This window comes from Strigops habroptila, chromosome 1 (genome assembly GCF_004027225.2).
Source record: "Strigops habroptila isolate Jane chromosome 1, bStrHab1.2.pri, whole genome shotgun sequence".
Classification (NCBI taxonomy): Eukaryota; Metazoa; Chordata; class Aves; order Psittaciformes; family Psittacidae; genus Strigops; species Strigops habroptila.
This window is the reverse complement of record NC_044277.2, coordinates 120,692,533-120,714,957: the sequence shown is the minus strand read 5'-3', so window position 1 is coordinate 120,714,957 and position 22,425 is coordinate 120,692,533. Positions and strand designations below refer to the sequence as shown.

Here is a 22,425-nt window from a genome sequence, read left to right as displayed (position 1 = left end):
TAAAAATCAACATCTCAAAATAAAGGAGATAGGGTTACGTATCATTAAATTAGCTGATCAAAACCTTTGCAGAACTGAAGCAAATGGTGTGGAAGCCCAAAATCATGAAAGGCAATAATTTGTAAAAATGAAGAGAAAGTATCTTTCCACTAATACCAGGCACAATCCTGAAATAAATAAATAAAGCAGCTTCTCACTAATGCTATACTGAACATACAATAGCAGCAAATGCAGCAGCAATTAAATTGTAGTTCCTTTGTATACTACACAAGCTGCAAAGTACTCTGAATTCTACTTTAAATTTTTCTAACAGTCAACATGTAATTTGTGTAATCATATTGCATTCATATATATGAGCAAATGAAAAATACTATCAAATCGTGCAACAAAGAAACAATTCAAAGTGTGTATTCCTGGTTGCTAAAGCTTTCTATTGCTTCCAATGCTCCCAAAGGACTGTGGCTAGAGTGACACCTGCAATGCATTATAAATGTGTAATTACCATTTAAATGGAGTAAGGAAAGCTGGTGGATGAAATGGGAAAAGGCATTCCCTTAAAGCCAACCAAATACTGAAATTTCAGGCATGATCATCTTAATCTACTAAATCAGGTTAAACAAAGTCATTGTTGTTCTGCCACTCATCCATGCCTACTTAACTGAGAATCCTCTCTGCAGTGCACAAAAGTGTAAAATAATCTAATGTCTCCATAATTATTTGCAGCAATTTTTATTAGATTATTTTTAATATGCTAACATAAGTATTTACTAGACAGTGAAAAATGAAGACTGAAGATCCAAGGCTATAGCAAAACTTACTCTATATTAAGTCCCACTGAATTATTTTGACAATCATTTGTCTGCATGTTATCAGAATATAAACTATATACATCATCAAGAATATTTAGGGATTTCAGAATTTATACGTATTTTGTCTTTCATTTTTTTCTCAGTCACATACATCCTTTCAGGATGTGCCAACTATTCACATAAAAGTTAGGTTTTTCTCTGGGACAAAAATGAATTACAAGAATCCAGGCCTCGAATCGATACATCTGACAATATAAATTGATCTTTGCATATGCAATAAAGCAAACCTGTCGATAAATGAATTTTATATAGAAGTTTCTTATTGAAATTCCTCGTGAAAGTCAATATTCCAATAAGATGCAACAAAGCATTCTGCAAAGGTCTGAAAGTTAAGCACTGAAGAGAACTGTCTTCACCAATGTGAATGTAGGACCATCCAGAGACAACTGAACTAGTTCCACAAGCAGAACATAACTGAACGCAGGCTTTTGAAACATCACTTAACCCCAGTGCAGTGCTTTGATACATTAACTGCTACACTTCATTCAGGACCTGTTCACTTCCTCTTAGGTGCACTGCCTCAAGGAGATGCAAAGTTATATTGTGTATCTGTATAGAGTGCTGCATGTTATTTTGGAGACATAGACATTGTCTTCAGTTCTTCAGATCTAGCCCAATGATTCAAAACTTGTTGAGATAGAAGAAACCTTAGAGTCAAAGGAGAAACAAACACAAAAAGGCATGTGTTGTTATGACGTTGTTTGCACTGATTGTGTTTTTTTTAAATCTGGACTATTGTTGTCAACCTCTCAAACCTCTTGAAACTGAATTCAAGTGGTTGGGATACAAGGTCAATTATCCTATAAAATAACACAGGACTGAAGTTCATGCCTGATTTTTAACAAAAATTACTTCAGTTTTTACAACATTCTTCCTCCTGCAGCTCAACCTTCACAATGAAGTTTTTCTCCATTCCAGCAAAGGGACATACTTTTGCAAATGTTCCCCAGGCAAAGAATTCCCTATAGAGATTGTCTGTATCACTTCTGCAGCAGCCAAAGGGCAGGCTGCAGATACATTAAGGCACTCCCAGACTCTGCCAATCAGTTTAACAAGAGGATGAAAATTAACAGTTTTGAGTGACTGTTCAGACCCCTAGAATCACCTTCTCTGACATTAGTGCAATTTGCATAATAAGTGCAGCATAGTTTTAGCATATCTGTCTCTGAATATACAGTACTATTAACCCTATGAACAAATCAAGTGAAAAGTGCAAGCACTGACAAGCCTAGATAATAAAGCCTCCTATACAACACAGCAGGTCCTGCGGTCTTGTGATATTCTTCTACCAGACAACAGCTCCACTTAAAAAACAAAGAAAAACCAACAATTTTAATCCTTACGTTAGGCTGCATCCTCCATTCTTTTTTAAGCTTGATTTAAAAAGCTTGCTATCTGCTACTCAGTCTATCCTCCCTCAATAACCATGAGTCTACCTAATAACCGATTTTAACTAGATTAAAAAAAAAACCCAAATTGGTACTTTTACTTAGGAAGAGACAGGAAGAACTACTTATTTTAATCAATATATTTAAATGCCCACCCCAAGCAAACACCCCATCAAGCATGTTGTCTCTTGCCCAGTGGGAGAGTCAGTGTGAAAAAAGAACAGGAGCATAATAGTGATGAGATCAGGTGTTCAGGTGACAGAAGATATGCATCAGTAGGAAACTGCTTGATTACTTCTGCTGCTCATGAAGCAGCTTGTTTCTGCTGTGAATTTTAATAATAATTAGGAAAAAGGAGTAAATTTAGATACTGAGTATCAACCCAAGATTACCACATACCATACTTCTTACGTATTTCATCATGCTTCAGCTTTCTTTCATGTTTCCTGCAACAAATAAAGGCATAAGAATATTCAGACTCTTTTGAGCTGTAAAATATAATTACATCTGATAGAGATGACAGCATTTTTTAAATTAGTACGCAATTACATTTTTTAATCACATTTGTCAGTTATATATCTTATCTTTCCATATACACTTTATTTAAGATCCCCTATAACTTCTCACTAATCGATGCAAAAATAGGACATACTTGCTAGCACAAAGAAAATACTGTTTTTTCTATATAGAAGTAATAAGTCCACATCTATGTACACATACACACATTGAAGTATTCATCTATACATAAGGTGCAATACTGGAAGATTCCCTAATGCTTTCCAGCATGGAGCCTAACTGTAAAATTTAACTGGAAGTACAGTGTCCTTCAATCCTAATTCAATATAGTAATTCTAAAAAGATGAAAGGTATATTACTGTTTTGTTTAGACAGTACAGCAAGTATAAGCGAAAACTACTAGTTTCTAAAAATCCAGCATGGACTCCATGCAGAGAATTAAAATATGATGCTAATATAAAAATTGGATGCCTCTAGTTATGTTATCTAATCATAAGACAGTTTTCAAGACTGTATCCAATATTGCCAAACTTTAATTATTCACACAAAGCAAATGAGTCCATTTCTGCTTCCTTCCCTTCCCCCTTTGCGAAGGGGAAAAAATGAAGGAAGTGTAAATGAAATTGTCCCATCATTCCTCAGATAATTTTCCTACATTTCAAACGGAGCATCTATTTTGCTTAGTTTAAAAACAAACAAAAAAAGCTCCTGCGTAACTGTTTCACCAGCATGATCTAGGATCTATGTTTTGAGGAAAGAACATAGAATTGGGCAAAACAATGCTCCTCTAACAAAAAAGGACACTGTTGCCCCTATCAAAATTCAACCCATTCAGACAAGTTGTGACTTTTGGCTGATTCTAATTTGCACCTATTCAGCAGAAAGCTGTTAAGCACTGACAGCTTAATTCACCAAAGATCCCATCTGCCCTATGCACATTCCACCTTCAAACAATTCCTACTGCTAATCAGATCCTGTGTGTCCTTGGAAACAATTATCACACTTCCTACAGAACTAAAGGGCTGAACTGGCCTTTCCCTGCAACTGGCACTTCTGCAAAGCATGCAGATAAAGTGTGATGAGAAAACCAAACAAGACTGACTCAAAACTTTCCACTACTATTTCCCTGAGATACCTATCTCCCCTTATATCCTTTTCCACTATTTAAGCACAGACAGCGTAAGAAACAAAGCAACCTGGCCAAACTGCAAAAGGAGGAGAAACTGGGGAATCCAGGAGATTAAATGAAAGTCATGTAGAGGAAGAAAGTCAGGACTAAGAGGTTGAAGAGAACAGGGAGAAGCCAACTTTACCTGCAAAGGGTAACCTGACCACAGGATTCCCGCTTTGTGTTGCGTAAGAGGAAGACATCATATGAGGCAAGGATCTCAGGAAGAGAACAGCAAAATTCTACTTAAAGCAGCCTTCTCCGGTACAAAGTCAGGCCTTATTTTTGTATAGTTTCCATATGATGTCCTGTGACCTCAACGCAGGTTTTCTACTGGTGGTACTAATTAATGTCATGTTCTTCACTGTTTTGCATACCTGGTCTGAAATAATGGAGAAAATCTCCGCACCCCAGCGGTAAGTCTGAATCTGCCCTGAACACAGAAAGCACTAAGTACCTGTGTAAGGAGGGCAAGAGAGTGTGGAGAAATATCACACTGTGTAGGCTTTAAACCTCTAACACTTCAGGATACTTCCTTAGGCTATTCAAAACAAACCACCAAACATCTAAAATCCTTAACGTTAAGTTTGATGTGTAATACCAGTATTATTTGTGAAACATTCAAACTCTGTCAGGCAGCCACGATTATATCGTATCAGCCATGACTAAATCCTTGTACAGTCAATAAGGCTTAGGTATACATCAACTGAGAAGAGTCAGACGCAATTTTGAACAGGTAGTCACTGAATCAGCTTACTGCACTGTTCACTCAACTGAAGTCACTTCGCAGTCTGAGTTGGTTCTATTTCTTACTACTACTACTATTACTTCATTTTCTACATACTAAATTCTTGGCTTTTCATGTAAGTTGTCCCCACTGCTGTAAGCTGAGAAAGTATTTTTCCTAATACTAACAATTCGCATCATAATTTTCCATACTTGGTTCTTCACCAATGAACTGCAATCCTTTCTTTCCCTGTCCTCTGCCCCTTGTTCTCCTAACCAGTACACTCGGCAGTTTATCTCATTCAAGATCTCACTGCCTTTCATTTGTTTATAAACTTCTAACATAGAATAAATCATGGTTTATAAATTATATGAATCTAACATATAAATGTACAATGTATTTGCAGCTGTAAATAATTAAATGAGTGTACTGAAAAGACTCACTACTTGATGCTATGTTTTAAAGCGATTTTTCATGTTAGAAATGACATGAAGTCAAATAAAGGAGTAAAGCTTTGAGATACCCTTTTTCCTTCAGTATTACTCAAAACCTGAACTCCAAGTTTCCTTCCACTTCTGCCCCTCACTGTAAGTGCAGACTCTACATGTAATCACCAGTGACTTTCAACCTTCTCAGGGAAGTGACAGCTAGTTTTGTCCTTGTGAAGACAGAGGGCCAATGTCATTACCCTTACTCTTCATTCTAACAGCCATCAAGGTATTCCAAGAAGACATTTCCTAAGTATCTGCGGTAAACTGAATTTTAACACAAACAAATTTTAAACTTAAAAAGCAGACTTTTACTGTGTACCTGAAAAGCCAGAAAATACTAGGTGCTACAATGACCTTGAAGCTTACTCCTTTACTTTGTTTTTACCATTCACTAATGGAATTAGGAAACCAAGCTCAGGCTAGTGCTGTTCTCCTTCCATTGCCAACTGATCTGAACAGCTGTATATGAATTAGCTGTATCCCACAGGGGGAAAAAAAACAAAAGGAGAAAAACCCAGACAGACGCAAGGTCAATGCTGTGCCTATATTCCTTGCATGCTATTTATCTGAACATCTATCAAACTATTTTCAGAAACTATGTGAAAACTTTGCAGATTGTAGAAAGGAAAGACCACACAGTGCAGTGTTTTCCTCTGTAGTATGCTGGTCAAAAATGGCTTGTTGAGACTATTAATCTCTTCTATAGCCTGCTACTAGCCTCCTAACGACTTACAGGAAGCAAGCAGTGGGTTGGATGAGGTGTTCTGGTTGCCAGAAGTGGCTTACTCCTTGTGGTTTCCCATAACCCCCAGACACACACACAATAGGTATGCATGTTCAGAATATGGGAAATACCACGGGGTTGCTGCTAAGCTCTCTCTTGCAATTAGAACAGTTTCTCTGTTTCACAGAGAATATCCCTGGATTCATGCTGTCCTTGCATCCTGTGGATCCCAGCAACCTTATGGATACATGCTGAGACTGTTCACTGAAGTCACCCAATAGAAAAAAAATCAAAAACCTTACAGAAATGTGAACAGCTTTCTGCAAAACAAATTTTGGCATAACAGAGTTAAGGAATGCTGTGCCTTGGGCACAAAAGAATGCATCAGCAGCTCACAGTTATATCAGAAGTAGAATGCCTTTATACACAATCTAACAGGTTAAATTAGTGGCATCATTAGACCTAAAAATATACATTTTCAAAATAGTAATTTTAGCTCAACTATGCCAGGAGACATTTAGTTCTCATCTTCCCTCTGCAGAAAGTTACTTTTAAGCTTATACTTTCCTAAACAAGTGCAAATGCCGAATATACATTACTGCAACACTATGTTAAAAAGAAAACTTGCGCAGAATAAAGACAATTCGGTAGGTTTAAATGCTACTAAACTATATTACACAGCTAGTAGAAAACTGAAATAGATACATTAAACTGCCAGTATGTAACAGCTCTAAAATAAAAACCTAACCAAAATCACAAAACTAAAACTAATCATTCAAGCTTTGCACTAAGTAAAGCTCTGAAAAATTCTTCATTAAAAATTCCCATTGTATGCCATTCTAATTCTTTCTATTGCTAACAAGTTTAGGGATTTTGTATGAGGCTAAAGCGTACATCAATTTAAGCTATTCTGCTTCCTAGTATCACAGTGCCTACTTCAGAGCCACAACCATTATCAGATTCAGGGCAAATATTTGGTTATATAACCTGGCAGTTCAGAGCCAGAAAAAATATTTGCATGGAGTTAATATGAGCAATTTTCCCAGCTCCTGCTAGTTGGAGACGAGTGACAGTAGGTACATCTCTAAGAAAGATCTTACTGGCTCTCACTTCTCTGCCCAGCCAGAAACATATCATGTTTGAGCAAACCGAGCACGTTTGCCTGTCTGCCTTGTCTTCCTATGGACATATGTAATAGAGAAACAATGTCTTCATGCAAAAGCTCCACAAGCGGTCTCATCTGGAAGTATGCTTTGCTCCCTGCAGTCTCTGCTCATATTAACAATCAGTCTGGGATCAGGAGAAAACAGCACGTATCAGCAAGGCAGTGAAGGTGCCCACCTGTTATTTGGCAGGCATGTATTTAGGGAACATAACCAGGAAGTGGCAAACCTAAGATCAATTACCTTGGCAGTCTGTGGGGATTCAAACCCACAGCTTCAAGCCTAGCATTAGTTTGGTTAGGACTTGTGTCTTGCTGAAGCTAATCCACTGTGACTCTCCAAAATGGATCATGAAAGGAAGTATGATTCAAAAGGCACAATCGGGTTTGTACTAGGTGTCATAGTCCTACCTATAAAAATTGGTTATCTAAAGAATAAATGTAAAAACCATGAAGAGTCACTGGAGAACTAAGCTATAAAAACCTACATCTGAAGGAATACCGCTCTCACTGAGAAGCACTGTATTACTGCTGACTCTTGCACTTGTTTCTATATATTTTTAACAGAAAGGATGGAAATGTGGAATCAAGTCTAAAGTGAGATCTGAGCCAAAGTTTTCCATTTCCTGAGAAAAATTTCTAATAGGTATCTCACTATCAACTTCTCTATCTACCTTTTTCAACCAGATTTTAAAAGAACCAGTTACCAAATGAATCAAGAAAGTGGTTTTCACCTCTGAATCCCAGCCTCACTTGGGCATTAACTCATGCCACAAACAGGCATCAGTCCAGGAGAGACAAGGCAAGACTTCAGACACTAACCTCTCCTGTTTGCTCTTGGCTGACACAGCGCACTTGTGGTACCTGCCACTCGCACTCTGTTCACTTTCAGAAATACAGGCTCCTAGTCAGGTTCACAAAGCTCAGAATAAGCCCTGTTTTGTAAACACCTGACATTGTCATGCCTAACTCCACAGTGTCTCTTTGTTTAGTACTCCATTAGAAAGGCAGAATACTCCTCTATCACCAGGAAGTGTATAGCTATGTATCAAGCTGGCAAGACTTACCTCTGAAGAGACTGTAATCTTCGTTCCTCTCTCTTTCTAGCTAGCCGTTCTTCTTCTTCATCTGGTCCACTAGAAAAATAAGGAGGTAAGGAAAGCATAAGAGGAGGAAAAAATGATTTCACTGCTAGGCAATCACTACTTACTCATTTGACTTATTTTGAAAAAGGATTTATAGTCTGACCTGAGATACTTCTTCACAACCATGTAAAATTTAACAGCTGAATAAGTATAACTGAGAAGTTTTTAGAATTACCCTTTCACATTTTACAATACCCAAAAGCTTCACTCGCTGTACTAATGTGCCCTTCAGACTCCACAGGACAATTTAATACCTCTTAGGAACAGGTTGCAGTCTGTTCGAGTAGCACGATTCCTACTTGTCATTTTCCCCACATGTCACACCCCATTTCAGAGTGAGCGTCCTGCACATGCACAATTAAGTCCATTGTTGCCCCTGGAAGAAGATTGATGGTTCATAAGCCTTTGACGCCAGAACAATTTATCTTTCCAACACACATCACTATCCAATCTCCATCTGCCCCGAGGAAAGCAGTCTACATGAACTCTCTTAGCAGCTGCCTTCCTTGTTCTGGAATGACCAAGGATTTACCTGAGTGCATCAGCTGAGTGATTCTGGGAAGCACTGAGCCTACATAGTATATCTGAGCTGCGCATGTGCAGATATGCTCTACTGAAGGCAGGCACTTAAGGTTTGTGACCTGCTTTGGGGAAAGCTCAGCTTCACTTAACCATTAGAAAACCATACAAGAATTGTAGAACTCTTAAAGCAAATGCTAAACAGTTTTGTCTATTATTTTTTTCTAATAGAATTAATGACAATTATTCAGGATTAGCGAATGGGCACCTGCCATGCTTCCCAAATACTAAGCATTTTTGAAAACTGAAGGCACTATCTGAAGATTTTCAATATGAATGTTTACAATATTGATATACCTGCTAACAGAGACATGAACAGTTGTAGTACCACACATCTGCAGCAACCAAGATACAAGTTAAGCAAGAGTGACATCCAGTGGCTAATTACAGCATGCCAAATGTTTTAACAGAATTCAAAGACACCGGACTGGAAATCTGAGTTCAATTTTTCCACCTGCTCAGTCATAAATCTATTTGAACATCTCTGTCATTTAAATACAATCCAGTAATTCAGAATCCACCTAATGTTTCACATAAAAATTTTATAGTTCCTCCTTTTTTGTTTCCACATAAAGAATTAGAAAAATCTTGGGGGAGTTTAGCAGCAGGAAACACATGCAACAGGTTAGCTTTACTGGAAAACAATGCTAGACCCTTTTGGAAAACTAACCAATTCCCCACACTTGCACGTCCAGGAAGACCAGAAGCTCGCATTTTTGGGCACCCTCCTGTAAGACTACTTTATTAGAGACCTAGTGTCCTGTAACTATGCAATAGTCTCACTTCACATTGGTGTTGCAAAATATAAAAAACATCAAATAAATAAAATGTTGGTATAGGATTCAGAAAATATATTACTTCCCTATCATTAAAAAAAAAAAAAAAGAAAAGAAAAAAGGGCATTAAATCTCTTTTGATTTCTAGACACTTTGAAGGAATTGAGTTTTTCTTAAAGAATCAGAAAGTCTGATATTACACAAATAAAAAAGCAGATGTTAAACTGAAGAAGTTAATGAGAATCTATTTAGTATAGTCTCATGAGTAGTTATACCTCAAGTACATGGAGCCAGACTCAAAGTTCAAACACAGGATAAAAATAATGCACTGAAACAATGCACCAACAGTCCTAGAATTCCTGTGGTAGGGATAGACTTAGGTGAGCCAGCTACATTCCTCACGTGGGGATTAATGCACCCAAGTATTCTTTCAAGGAAAAGATCAGTGCTGGCTTCTTGAACACTGAAACCCCATAGCTTAAAAATTCCTAGAAGGAATACTGACAGTTCTGGGAGGAAAAAAAAACCAACAAAAACCAACAAACAACAAAAAAAAACAACCCAAACAAACAAAAAAAAAAACAAACCCAACAAACATAGAAAAAGAAAGAAGTTTCTTTTGTGGAAAAGGAGTCCCCAAAACTGAGGAAGCAGAGAGCAAAAGAATTCCTGCTGAGAATCAGTGGGTTTAAAGCCAGTAATATATCAGGCTTCACTGTAATAACACATTCTGAAACCTCCTGAAATAAGCTGGACCCCACTCTGACAAGACCTTTAAATCCTTTAAGTGTCAGAAGATTAAGCCTGACACTTTAGAATCCTGGCATAAGATGACTCTCATCTAACCCTCTATTTTTAGAATTAGATGTTACAGTACTGATTGACAACTTAGCTACTAAAACTGAAGTCTGGCACAAATATCTCTTTTAAAAGGAATCAAGCTTTATTTTTTGGCATGTCAGCCACAGGGGCATACTCGGTTCTTCTTCAGAGGACACTAGCAGATCTTACATAAAATCTAAAATAGTTCTATACATCTTCAGGGCTTATCAAGCACAGGGCTAAAGAGTTATCAATTTCTGCTCTAGGACAGATTTTGGTAGACCAATCTACCAGCAGAACAAGTGCATGCATCTTCATCAAGGAAGAGTGAGTGGAATGACATGTTATTTACAATTATTTTCTCCTTTCTTTCAAGCCACAGATGTATCATATTTATATAACTTGAAGATGAGCACTAAACACTGTACAGCTGCATCAGCTCTTTAAAAAACAAACACAACCCTCATACAAAAACAATGAATTATAGGTACTTGAAATAGTATAGGAATTATTTCAGACCAAGAAATAAGGCCCAAATTTTTGTTCATATGAGAAGTACTAAAATAAAGGAACAAAGCTAGCTGAAACTACACTGCCCAGAAACCTGAACTCTAAAACTTCAATGATAGAAGGAAGCATATTGTGCTGTCCCAATAAACAAAGCTTTCCAAGTGTTTCATTAGGGAATAAGCACTGAACACTTCACATGGTAGCACTGACTTACCTGTTTTAGCTAGTCATCAACTACTTCCCTCCATTTGAAGAATACTGGCTAATAGAGAAGCCAGTAAAAAAAAAAAAAAAAAAAAAAAAAAAAAGTTTTACAAGTCCTCCAAGATCTAAAGAACTTTTAATTTTTGCAGTATTATTTTCCTTGAAAATAAGTAACGTCACTCTTAGTATCTTAAAGCAGAAAAGTATCACCTTACATTTAGAATATTTTGTTTAGTATTTGTCTTTGGCAAATCACTTAGATACTGACTGCGTGCTGACAGATCCTAGAGCAAACTCTGCAGCATGGATGTCAAGTGCTGTAGGACATTGTAGCTCAGTTACATGTTATCTACCTGGTCCCTTTTTGCTGTACCATAAGACTGCCTTGAAAGAAATGATTTGTTCTGTTATCACAAGAAGCAAGTTTATTTATTTGGCTATTGAAATATTTCATGTCCAATCTTAACAAGGAAGAATAAAAAGTAGAAGTACAAAGCAATAGCTTACTTAAAACACACTTCTATGATGCTACCACTAATAACATCACTTCAGTGTCATTTCAGCAACATTTTCAGTGTCATACTGCCCATCAATAAACACCTTTTTTTTTTTTCCCCCCTTTCTCAAACAAATAAAGCAAAGTAACCAAAATTGCTTCCAAATTGAAAGATTCTTAGTATATTTGAGAGTAAATCGTGTAGGCAGGTAAAGAAAACCAGCACCCGCAGCTAGTAAATGAAACAAATATATGTATTTACCTCCTAGAATGCCTTCTGCAGTAACAGCAGTAACAGCAACAGACTGCTATGGACACCAGAATGAGCCCAGCTACTACAGCTATGGCAATAATTAAAGCCTCAAAGTTTACTGAAAAAGAAGAATATATTCAACTTGTTAGAGTCCAGCAATAACATTTGTCTTTCTAATAATCCTTCCCTTCCCTCCGAAGCATTTTTAAATCTCTTCATTTAAAAAAAAAAAAAAAAAAAAATCCAAAAAAAAAAAAAAAAATCAAACCCCCAATTCTACCCCAGTTAAAACTCAGCATATCACATTTTAATTTTGCTACTACGCACAATCTGAAGAGACATTACAAAAAATTGCTCTTTACATATACCAAGTTATTAAAAGTTGTCCTGCAATACTTCATAGGTTTTATCTCTACTGGTGTGATTCCACAGTTCTGTCCTCCCAATCGTGAACTTAGCCAATGTACAGCACAAACAAAAAAAATCATATAGATGTAGATGTATATATACACACACATTACCTGCAGCAGTTACAGAAAGAGCAAAATGAAATTAAGATTACAACATCAGAGAATTTGAAGGAGACAATATAAAATTCATAAGTCATCTTCTATGTCCAAAGAGTCATCTTTTATGTCCGACAAGCAATTAACAAATGGATGAGGGGCATTACTTTAACAGCATACACTGTAACAACTGTAGCTGCTCTAAAGCAGCATTCACACGACTGCATTTACTAAAAAAAAAAAAAAAAAAAAAAAAGAAAAATCATGTCCTACAGTGAGGCCCAAGAAGAAAGCAAACAGGGATGATATAAGCAAAGCTATAAATACAACTCTGAGGAGCTATTTAAAGGACTTATCAAAGGACAAAATGAAATCATTCAGGGAAATTGTAACAACCGTGATAATAAAAACTAAACACCTCTTGGCACTCATACCTCACACTGTCTATTTTAAAGCATGAGGGAAGGGACAGGGAAGCTGTCTCTTCTCCCTTCTCCAACATAAATCCCTCTGAATGGTCAGATTCAGCAGCTTCGTGCTGCTGTAGTAATACAAAGGCAGCTGCACACACACTTGTTACTGCTTCAGGGTTCTAGTGATAAGACAGTCAAATTTAGCAAGTGAGGTTCAGAGGGTCTGTCCTCTCTGATCACATGCACAAGCCAAAGAGTCTGTTAGTTCTTTACAGATCTGACCAACTCATTTCTGGTCAAGGCACGTCCTTCACAGATCTTGCTAAAGATTAGATCGCAACAAATATTTTTGCATCTGTGCTATAGTTTACTGGGTACCAGTTTATAAAACAGATTAATACATAGTTTCTAGTTACAACACACAATTCTAAACACGTCAATTCTGAAAGTAACACATTTCACCATACCACATTTCTCATTCTTTTACTCCCTTACAAGTTACAAGCAATTAAATATACTTCATTCAATGAAGTAAAAATGAAAAATGGGTTTGATCGCCATTTCATTTTTTTAGAAGTATACTATTTAACTGAAGCAGAAAAATATTTTGACCCTATTAACAAAGTGCAGAAGATGACTGTCAGTTTTCAGTCTGTGTTCCTGTCTCCAATATCTCATTTGCTTATTATTCACGAAAAACAATACCATTAAGCCACTTTATTATGTTGGTTCTATACCATTCTTTTTTCTTCCCTGATGGTTAATAATCTGTCAACATGTCTTATTTGATATAAAATAGTAACTGGAAGCCAGTCATGTTTTTGACTTTTTTTGAAAGCTCCAATATTCACCTTCATCTTTAGCAACACTGAGCCAATACTCATCTCCATTTTATTTGCAAAAATACAGCTGACCCAAACTGGCCAAGAAGTATTCCACACCATATAATAACATGATCAGTAACAAAACCTGGGGTAAAGGAAAAATAAGTGGAGGGGCGTATCTGGCTTCCAAGGTGACTATTGTTTAGGGACTGGCTGGCCATCAGTCCACCTGTGGGACGTGATACGCAATTTCCTTTGCACTTCCCCCTCCCCCTCCTCTTTTTCCTTCCCCTATTAAACTGTCTTTCTTGCAATCTCCATGAGTTTTCTTGCTTTTGTTCTTTCCACTTCCTTTCCCCACCCCACTCGGGTCAGGGGAAGGAGTGAGCAAGCAGCTGTGTGGGTACTTCGTGATTGGTTAAGAGCCAACCCACCACACTTCCAGAAAAAAAGTTTTCTAACATTTCACAGTAACAGCATTTACTATAATACCGATTTCCTTAGAAGCGTGCCTTATCAGTGAAATTATGTACTTTCTTCAGCTCTAGGAAAACTCCAGAAGTCTAAGCATAAATGCTTTATCTCACAGAACAACCATAGAGCCCTTCTACTAAAGAACAAACAATTGGTAAAGTTCTCCTGTACTGTCCAATCATATAATCCCTGCAAACAGGGACTAGAAGTGGTAGCATTCAGAAACTTGCATGCTCCATTTTAACAGCAATCTTCTACCTCTGCTACTCTAATTTAGACTACTGTGTAATTTCACTGCTCTATGTGTGATAACGTTCTCCTAATTTACAGTTAACAGTCACTGACAGTTCACCCCTGCTTGGTTTTTGTCCTTTATCCTCCTGATGTTCATCAGCAAATACATAGAAAGCAGCAAGCCTCTGCTTTGCTGGACTGAAGCTGTACTCATTTCATATGACAAGCTTTTCCAATGTCTTATTTGCTCTCTGTTCCAGCCTAGTCTGAATTTAGATCTGCATTCACAATATTGCAAAAATACCTCCAAAGATTTCACCCCAATGGCAGCATGTGCTCTGCAGTATATTTTGTAGCACAACATGCAAAGTAAAAGGAAATCTAAGAACAATTAAATGATGCAGTACTACTGGTTCACTGCTGCCACTGGAATATACTATAAAAATTGTGGATCGAGGCATACCAGTCAACATTTTAAGAATTTTTTAAAAGAGAAAGAATAGTTGCCTTTTGCCAACAGGGAATGACCTTACTGCTTTTTAACTTGGAAGTATGGTTTAAGAAACAGGTGAATCCTGACTACATACATAAAATACTCAGAACATTCCAACATCACTTGTTCCCAGCCTACACCTTACTGTCAACAGAACTTCACTATATAGTGAATGTTTTAAAGCCATTGGACCAACATAACTATACTGATTGCTCACAAAGAACCCTTAACAATGACTATTTTTAAGTCCAGAAGATTAAAGATCATGGTTCCCCCACCCCTTCAAATAAATTATCAGGAAACAGTTCTAGAAGCAGTAGTCTTACTTTAATCATACTCTTAAATCATTCTCTACAGCAGAAGTAAAATTAGTACCTACTCCAGCAAACTCCCCATCGAGCATTTGAGAGGGAACATAATGAAGATGGTGGAAGAATGCTTCTTACAGGGTAATCAATACAAGTGTTGTTGGTGTAACACCAAAGGCACTGTGCAAAAGAAAAAAACAAACAACCCAAATTATTCATCTTCAAAAAGAGTTTACAATTTAGTGCTCCTTTCCACGGACAGAGTCCAATACTGTGCAGATATATTTTAGTATAGAGTGGAACTGCTTATTGAGTAGTGACTAGTTGTAAAGGACCTTTAAGTAAATTACATATGCCAATCATTAGAGTCATGGGAAAGCAGACATTGACACCTTTTTTAAAATCCATGGAGTGTACTATAGGAGATATCACTTTAATACATTAATTTTGTATATGACAGAATGCCCCTTACTGCTTTTGAGACAAGAGCTGTCACGCAAATTAGGGGCTCAACTGACCTTCTCCGATATGTCTATTCAGCTGCATGTGCCACAGGAAACAGCACGGAAAGTGTAACTGTGCTTACTGACCGAAGGAAAGAAGGAAGCCACAGAATCTCAGATGAAATCTTGAATGCTCCAAGTCCCTTGGTGTGGGCTTCAAAGAAGCCAGAATGAGCAAAGAATGTGGCACCTGTTAAAGTCAATCTAACTGCAGGATCTCAGCCGGTAAGAAAGAAACAGTACCCTTTAAATCCAAAGGCCAAGATGGGGTTGGAACCACTGATAAACACCTTTAGGTAGTATGGTTTGTTACGAAAATGCCAATCAGAGCACAACACCCCATACTACCAGTAAGGAAGCCACAAACTCAAGAATACTGGTTAGTTCAGGACTTAAGGAGAAATAAATAAAATAACGGTGGATGTACACCCCATGGTGCCTAATCCCTACATACTGTTACCAGCATTACCTGAATATCATGAGTATTATACAGTTCTGGACTTAAAAGATGCTGTCTTTGTATCCCTTTGGAAGAAAATAGACAGAGGATCGTCTTTGAAAGGGAAAGTCCAACCACTGGAAGAAAAGTGCAATTCTGCTGGACTGTGCTGCCCCCAAAATAGTCCAACCCTGTTTGGTAATGTACTGGACAAAGAATTAGAAGAATGGCAAGATAGAACCCTTCTTTTATCTTGTTACAATATGTGAATGATTTGTTACTGAGGGCCAGAACAGAAACAGAATGCAAAGTGACTACAATAGACTTACTCAACTTTCTGGGATTGACTGGATAACAAGTGACACAGAAAAAGGCTCAGCTGGTGAAGAAAGAGGTTACCTATTTGGGTTTTGAGATTTCCCAAGGAACTTGCGCACCGAGCACAGATGGAAAAAAAACCATTTGTCAGATAGCACCCCCCAAGTCAAAAAAGGAACTGAAAGACTTTTTGGGAAATGCAGGCTTGTGTAAAATCTAGTCAATTTTAGCTTAATGGCCAAACTGTTACCCTGAAGAAATCCTAAGGTGGATCCCAGAGCGCCAAAAACCTTCCACAGCCTTAAGACTGCATTAATGAAAGCTCCAGCCTGGAGCTGCCCAATATGATGAAATCTTTCTTTTTATATGCACGTGAGCAGCAATACATGGCTCTGGGAATGCTAACTGAGACTTTGGGATCAAATAAGAGGCCAGTAACATATTTTTCTAAGCAACTGGATGAATTCGCAAAGGATGGGTGACCTGTTTGAGAGCAGTGGCTGTGGTGGTGCTGCTAATGAAACAAGCCCAGAAAGTAACACTGGGACAGTCTACCACGGTATTCGTACTGCATGAAGTGCTGGCAGTTCTTGATCAAAAGGGACATCAGTAGATTTCACCTAGCAGATTAGCTCAATACCAGGCAGTGCTAATCGAACAAGATGATGTGATTTTGACATCACTGGCCTTGATTGCTGCAGGTATATCACATGCTAGCAAAAAAGAATCACAGCATAATTGTTTACAAGTCATGGAACAGGCGCATTCCAGCCAGCCTGATTTGAGGGATACGCCTCTAACCCATCCAGACCTGAAGTTATATACGGATGGAAGCAGTTTTATGATAAATGGAGAAAGGAGAGCTCAATATGCCAGAGTGATGCTGCACAAGGATGTGGAAACCCGAGCATTGCCTTCTAACACCTCAGCACAGAAGGCTGAGCTAATAGCTCTGACACATGCTTTTGAATTACCAGCAGACAAACGTGAATATTTATGCTGACTCTAAATATGCCTTTGGTGTAGCCCATACGCATGGGGCTACTGAGAAAAAACAAAAACTGTTATTACAAACATCTCCTATCAAATACAGACTTGAAAGTTTAGATTTATTACAAGCTGTACTGAAGCCTAAAGAAGTTGCAATTATACACTGTGAAGCTCACCAGAACGGCCAGACAGAGGTGATAAAAGGAAACTGAAGGGCCAGTGAATCAGCTAAGAGGGTGGCAAAGGCAGAGTAACTTATTGGAGCCCTCGGTCCCACAGGAAAAGTAGAATGGGAACCTCCAGACTGTACCGAAAGTGACAACAAATTGGCCCAACAGTTGGAATCTGTTAAATCATCAGATGGGTGCTAGATAACCAAAACCAAGCAAGTGTTGATCACCACTCTGATGGCAAGAGAGGCCCTGAAGGGAGCTCATAATGAATGACACATGGGAGCCGACGCCATGGTTGCTGGCCTCGGTTGATAGGCCATAGGTCCTCACGTGCAGACAACGGCAAATATAATTGCGCATCAATGTCACCTATGCTGTATTAATAACCCTAAAACAGTACGGAAGGCACCCTGGGAGAAGTAAGGCATGGTCAAGCCCCAGGGGAACACTGGCAAATAGACTCTTCTGAACTACCAAAGCATAGACAGTGTGAGTATCTCCTGGTTTGTCTCCACAAACACAGAATGAATGCTTTTCCTTCTACAATCACATAGGTATACACGAGTGTTTTATCTCCACCTTTCCTTCACAAAATCGGCTATATTCCTTCATCATATAATTTCCTACAGCATTTCAAATTATAATTCTTTTACATGAACATTTTAGGTTTGGAATTGGTTTTATCTATTCACTAAATGTTTAATGTTCATTTTTATCTGCTGTAATGTTATCAACAATATGAAAATCTGATTTTTTTTTCTACTGAAGCAATTAAAGTAATTTCAGCTTTCTGATGCTTTTGTATTGCTCACACAAATGCTAATGGCTTTGTTCTGTAGCTTTTTTTTATTTTTTTTTAATTGTCTGAATCAAGTCTGAACTCCTTTCTCCAAGGTTAACACTGATGCTATTGAGGCAGTTGCCCTGAATCATCCATCATTCTATCACCCAAAAATGCTTGGACAATATCACTGGTTTGACATATTCTGAAAACAATATATTTATAACTCCATTAGTGTCCTCAGTACACAAACACAGCTGGAGGATGTTTTTCTCTCACAAGGTGAATACACAGCTCTAAGGTAAATAAAAGTTGTACTCATGTTCTGTGGCAGCACTTGTTTGAAGTGACAGTCACACCAGTGGTAGTGCTGAACATTTAATCTTTAATGACCCATATTTTCTATTTCCCACTTTATACTTTGGAAGATTAACAGTTCTTTACACAATGCCATGCTTATGGCAACAAATATACAAGTCTGACAACACACAATAACCACATCAATACAAAGCAATTAATGTTTTTCCCTTAAAAAGCCAAAATATGCATAAGCATAAAAAAGGTTAAGTTTAGATATTTCTCAATTTTCCCTAGTGAAAAAGTTTTGCAGTAACTTACACAACTTAAAGATTCATGAAATGTTTCTGTTCAGTGACATCTGAAGTTAGAATTCGAGACAATCTCTCACTTTAAATATGGGAGTTCCTTCTACTCTGCAGGGACAGACACCTTATGCATCCTTATCTCAAACCTTCCTGTGGTGCTAAAAAGGTTTTCAACAAAGGACGGAGAAATAAAGTCTATTGTTTTAAACATCTGTCTTATTGTAGTCTCACTGGAAATCTAAACACTTTGCCACCAAAACGGTGACCTCACCTGGCAGTCTTAAGCACTTACAGTCTGATGTAGCCAGTGGAGAGGTCGACAGGTCTGAACATCCACAAATCGCTGATCCAGTCTGCCTCAGTTAAACACATTGCCTGGGGCATCTCCAGACAAAGGCATTTCTAGTTAATTTACCTTAATTTCCCAAATCTCCTACTTAGCATGCAAGCAGTGCAAGGCATTTTAGCCACATAAGATTCAGTCTATTTGACCCTTTTATATGATAGAATTAAGTGCTGCTTGCAAAACAAGGATGACTCTAAACCAGCAGCAACATCGACTTGCTCAGTTGCGCTATAAAAGTACTGAACACACCAAAACTGGATTCTACACCCTCTGTCCTCTCCAGACAAAGCAGAGAAATACCAAGTGACCAAGTCACAGAGCAACCTTGGCAAAGTGAAAGCACACTGGCACCGAGTGCGACAGAGGGGAAGTTGACTCCGTCAGTTAAATAAGAACAGATATTGCAACTGACCTCGATTTCCTCTTACTATGGGCAGTTTGACTAGATTCATGATTAAAAACAAGCCAAAACCCCCACCAAACAGCCAAACAGACTGTAGCAATTTGATTTCACATCAAGGTGAAAAAATCCCCACCAAATACCCAACCAAAAAGGATGTTAAAAACTTACCGAAACATTTTTTAAACATTCTTCACAGGACTTCTGGGAAAACTCTGAACATGCTAGAGGAAAAAAAACCAAAAAACAACCACACAAAAACAAAAACACAGATTATTTTTTTTTCTCAGTAATGTCAAACATTTAACATAATATTTAGCCTTTTTTTTTTTTTTTTCTGCTTCTAGGTATAAACAATCTTGTCTGAAGTAATGAAAGTTCAGTAAGTCCATTCCAGAAGAACTGTAGCAAAGAGAGATACAAAGCATTTAAGTCTGACCTCTGGCGTAGTTAGGAAAACAATTCAAGCTTACCTTTAACTACAATTTGCTTTTTCCAAGGACAACACAGGAGATACAACCCAAGAGCCTCACTGTATGTCACCTGAAGTTCCAAGACTTTTACCCTTCAATTTTGAGAACATTCCAAGTTTTGCAGCTTTGGAAGCCTAGCAAAAGCTGACCCTTGCCTAGGGTTGGTCCCTGTTCCATTAATCTTTTTCTGGGAGGAAAATGTTTTTTTAAAAGATAAAGCTCTAAAACTAACATGATTTTAAGTAAAAAATTTGCAAACATAGAACACAGTTATTTTTTGTAAGAGGTCAACAAGAACACCAACAAAAGTTTGAAAAGCCACATGTTGCAGAAGGACTTTATTCATATTTTCTTTGGTTTATAAAAAACCCCACCTTCTATCCTAAAATAAAGGCAAAAAATATTTACTGGTGGTCATGTTCCCAGAGGATTCCAGCCAAAGGCTATGACTTTCATTTAGAATTACTGCATGCTTATTGTCTTAAGGCCATTCTTTTTATCCACAACGTAGACACAATCTGTTGCCCACAGGACCACATACAGGCCATAGTCTTGACAAATGAGGGGGAGTCTCCTCTCCAGGTCTGAACCTGTAGTTTTCTTCCAGTTAATTATAGATCCTATCATCACTTAGAATACTATTTAACAAAACCCATTTTTTATTATTTCCATATATAAGTATGAGGGGAAAATATCTCCAAACTAGGAATCCAATTCTACTTTTAATGAATAACTGCATTAGTCACAAGCAGTTATCAATTTGAGCTAAATTATTGGCACGTTTTGAGACAATTACATATTTCAATACTTTCTTTCCATACTTCAATGTTATGCCATTCCGGTGCTAATTCTTAACATTAGATGTATTTTATGTACAAATATATTTATCTTTAATATATCCATACAGAAAAAACACTAACTAGCTTACCTGGTACCAGTAAACATTGTTACCAGTACCAATAACTGAGAAACAGCCTAAGTGTAAGGACCAATTCATGGACGACCTCCCCACCCCCCATCCCCCAAAAAAACCAAAAACCAAACAATGAAAAGCAGGTTCAGAAACAGTTTAAAAAAGAATTCAAATGGGATTATTCCACATGGAGTACCATCATGATTATAAAAATACTTCATTGTATTTTCAATTTAATATTTAAAACACCTAAACAAAACAGATTTTGAACATGAATTAGCCAGGTGCTACCAGAAGCATGCAAGTACACCAAAGACTTCTAAAAACCTGGGTTAGGTTACATTTTCAGTAACTGACCCGTCTACAGCGAAGTGCAAAAAATGGAATGTGCCTCAGATTCTTATCAAAGAGGGTAATCTCACAAACTTTCCATGCAGTTTATTATCTTCCTATTGACATATTAAAGTAGACAACTTATATTGGCACATACGAAAAGACCAGGACTTAAATTATAAAAAAAATTAGATTCCTGTTATTTATGTTTATTCTAAAGCAGAGAATAAGGCTCAATGAAAATACTTCAAAATACATCATCACAACATATATCTCAAAAATCTTCACGTACTGCTGTTACAAAACTTAACATTACCAAAAACGCTTAAAAAAAAAAAAAAAAAAAAAATCCATTCTGTATTATGTATTTCTCTGGGTCATAAAGATAATCTTTATATACTTAAAGACATATAAATATATCTTAAAGATATAACTTAAAGATATATAACTTAAAGATATATAAATTTCCCACCAGTTATGGTGTTCCCCACAAGAGCAGAAGACAGAAGAAAACACCTTTCAAACTGAAAAAGAAGAAAAACCCAACAAACACCCTTCTGATCCACCTTGCTAAAACATGAAACAAAAACAACTTTGATTTTTTTGTTTGGTTGGTTCTGTTTTATTCAAACAGATATCAAGTTGACAGTCTCCCTCTAGTATTTCAAGGGACTACTGTATCATCTTTATCGGGGGAAAAAAAAAATGAATGTAAGCCATAGCACCACCAACAACAATAATTCACATTGCGTTTTAAACAGTGTTTATCAAAGTTAGTCATTCTTTCTATACTGCCATATATCATCAGCATTAATTGCCTAACATGTAACGAAATGAGAATTTCAAAGAAAGAAGCAGTGGAAACATTTTGATAAGTGTAATTTTTACCAAAATAGTTTAGTGTAACATCTTGTACACAGTGCACTGTAGCTGTATGAAGATTACATTCTTAGAAGATAAGAAAAAGCTATTACTGTTCGTGCACTTTTTTTTTTTAAATTACAGTTAGAACACTGCCCACACATACCGAAATTGTGCTAAGTTCTGACCAATCTCACTTTCTAGGAGA

The 22,425-nt window shown here is 37.3% G+C and overlaps 1 protein-coding gene across 1 annotated transcript in view; it reads right to left on the bottom strand.

Annotated features, from left to right (window-relative positions):
• The window catches only part of LOC115606051 (pituitary tumor-transforming gene 1 protein-interacting protein-like), a 30,447-nt gene that overhangs the window by 6,083 nt on the left and 1,939 nt on the right, over positions 1-22,425 (bottom strand). The window contains exons 2-6 of the mRNA XM_030481331.1: positions 19,809-19,861; positions 15,154-15,262; positions 11,840-11,948; positions 8,113-8,181; positions 2,657-2,703 (exon numbers count right to left, since the gene is read on the bottom strand). Coding sequence (XP_030337191.1) covers positions 2,657-2,703; positions 8,113-8,181; positions 11,840-11,948; positions 15,154-15,262; positions 19,809-19,861 — 387 coding nt within the window. The remainder of the gene's footprint in view (positions 1-2,656; positions 2,704-8,112; positions 8,182-11,839; positions 11,949-15,153; positions 15,263-19,808; positions 19,862-22,425) is intronic.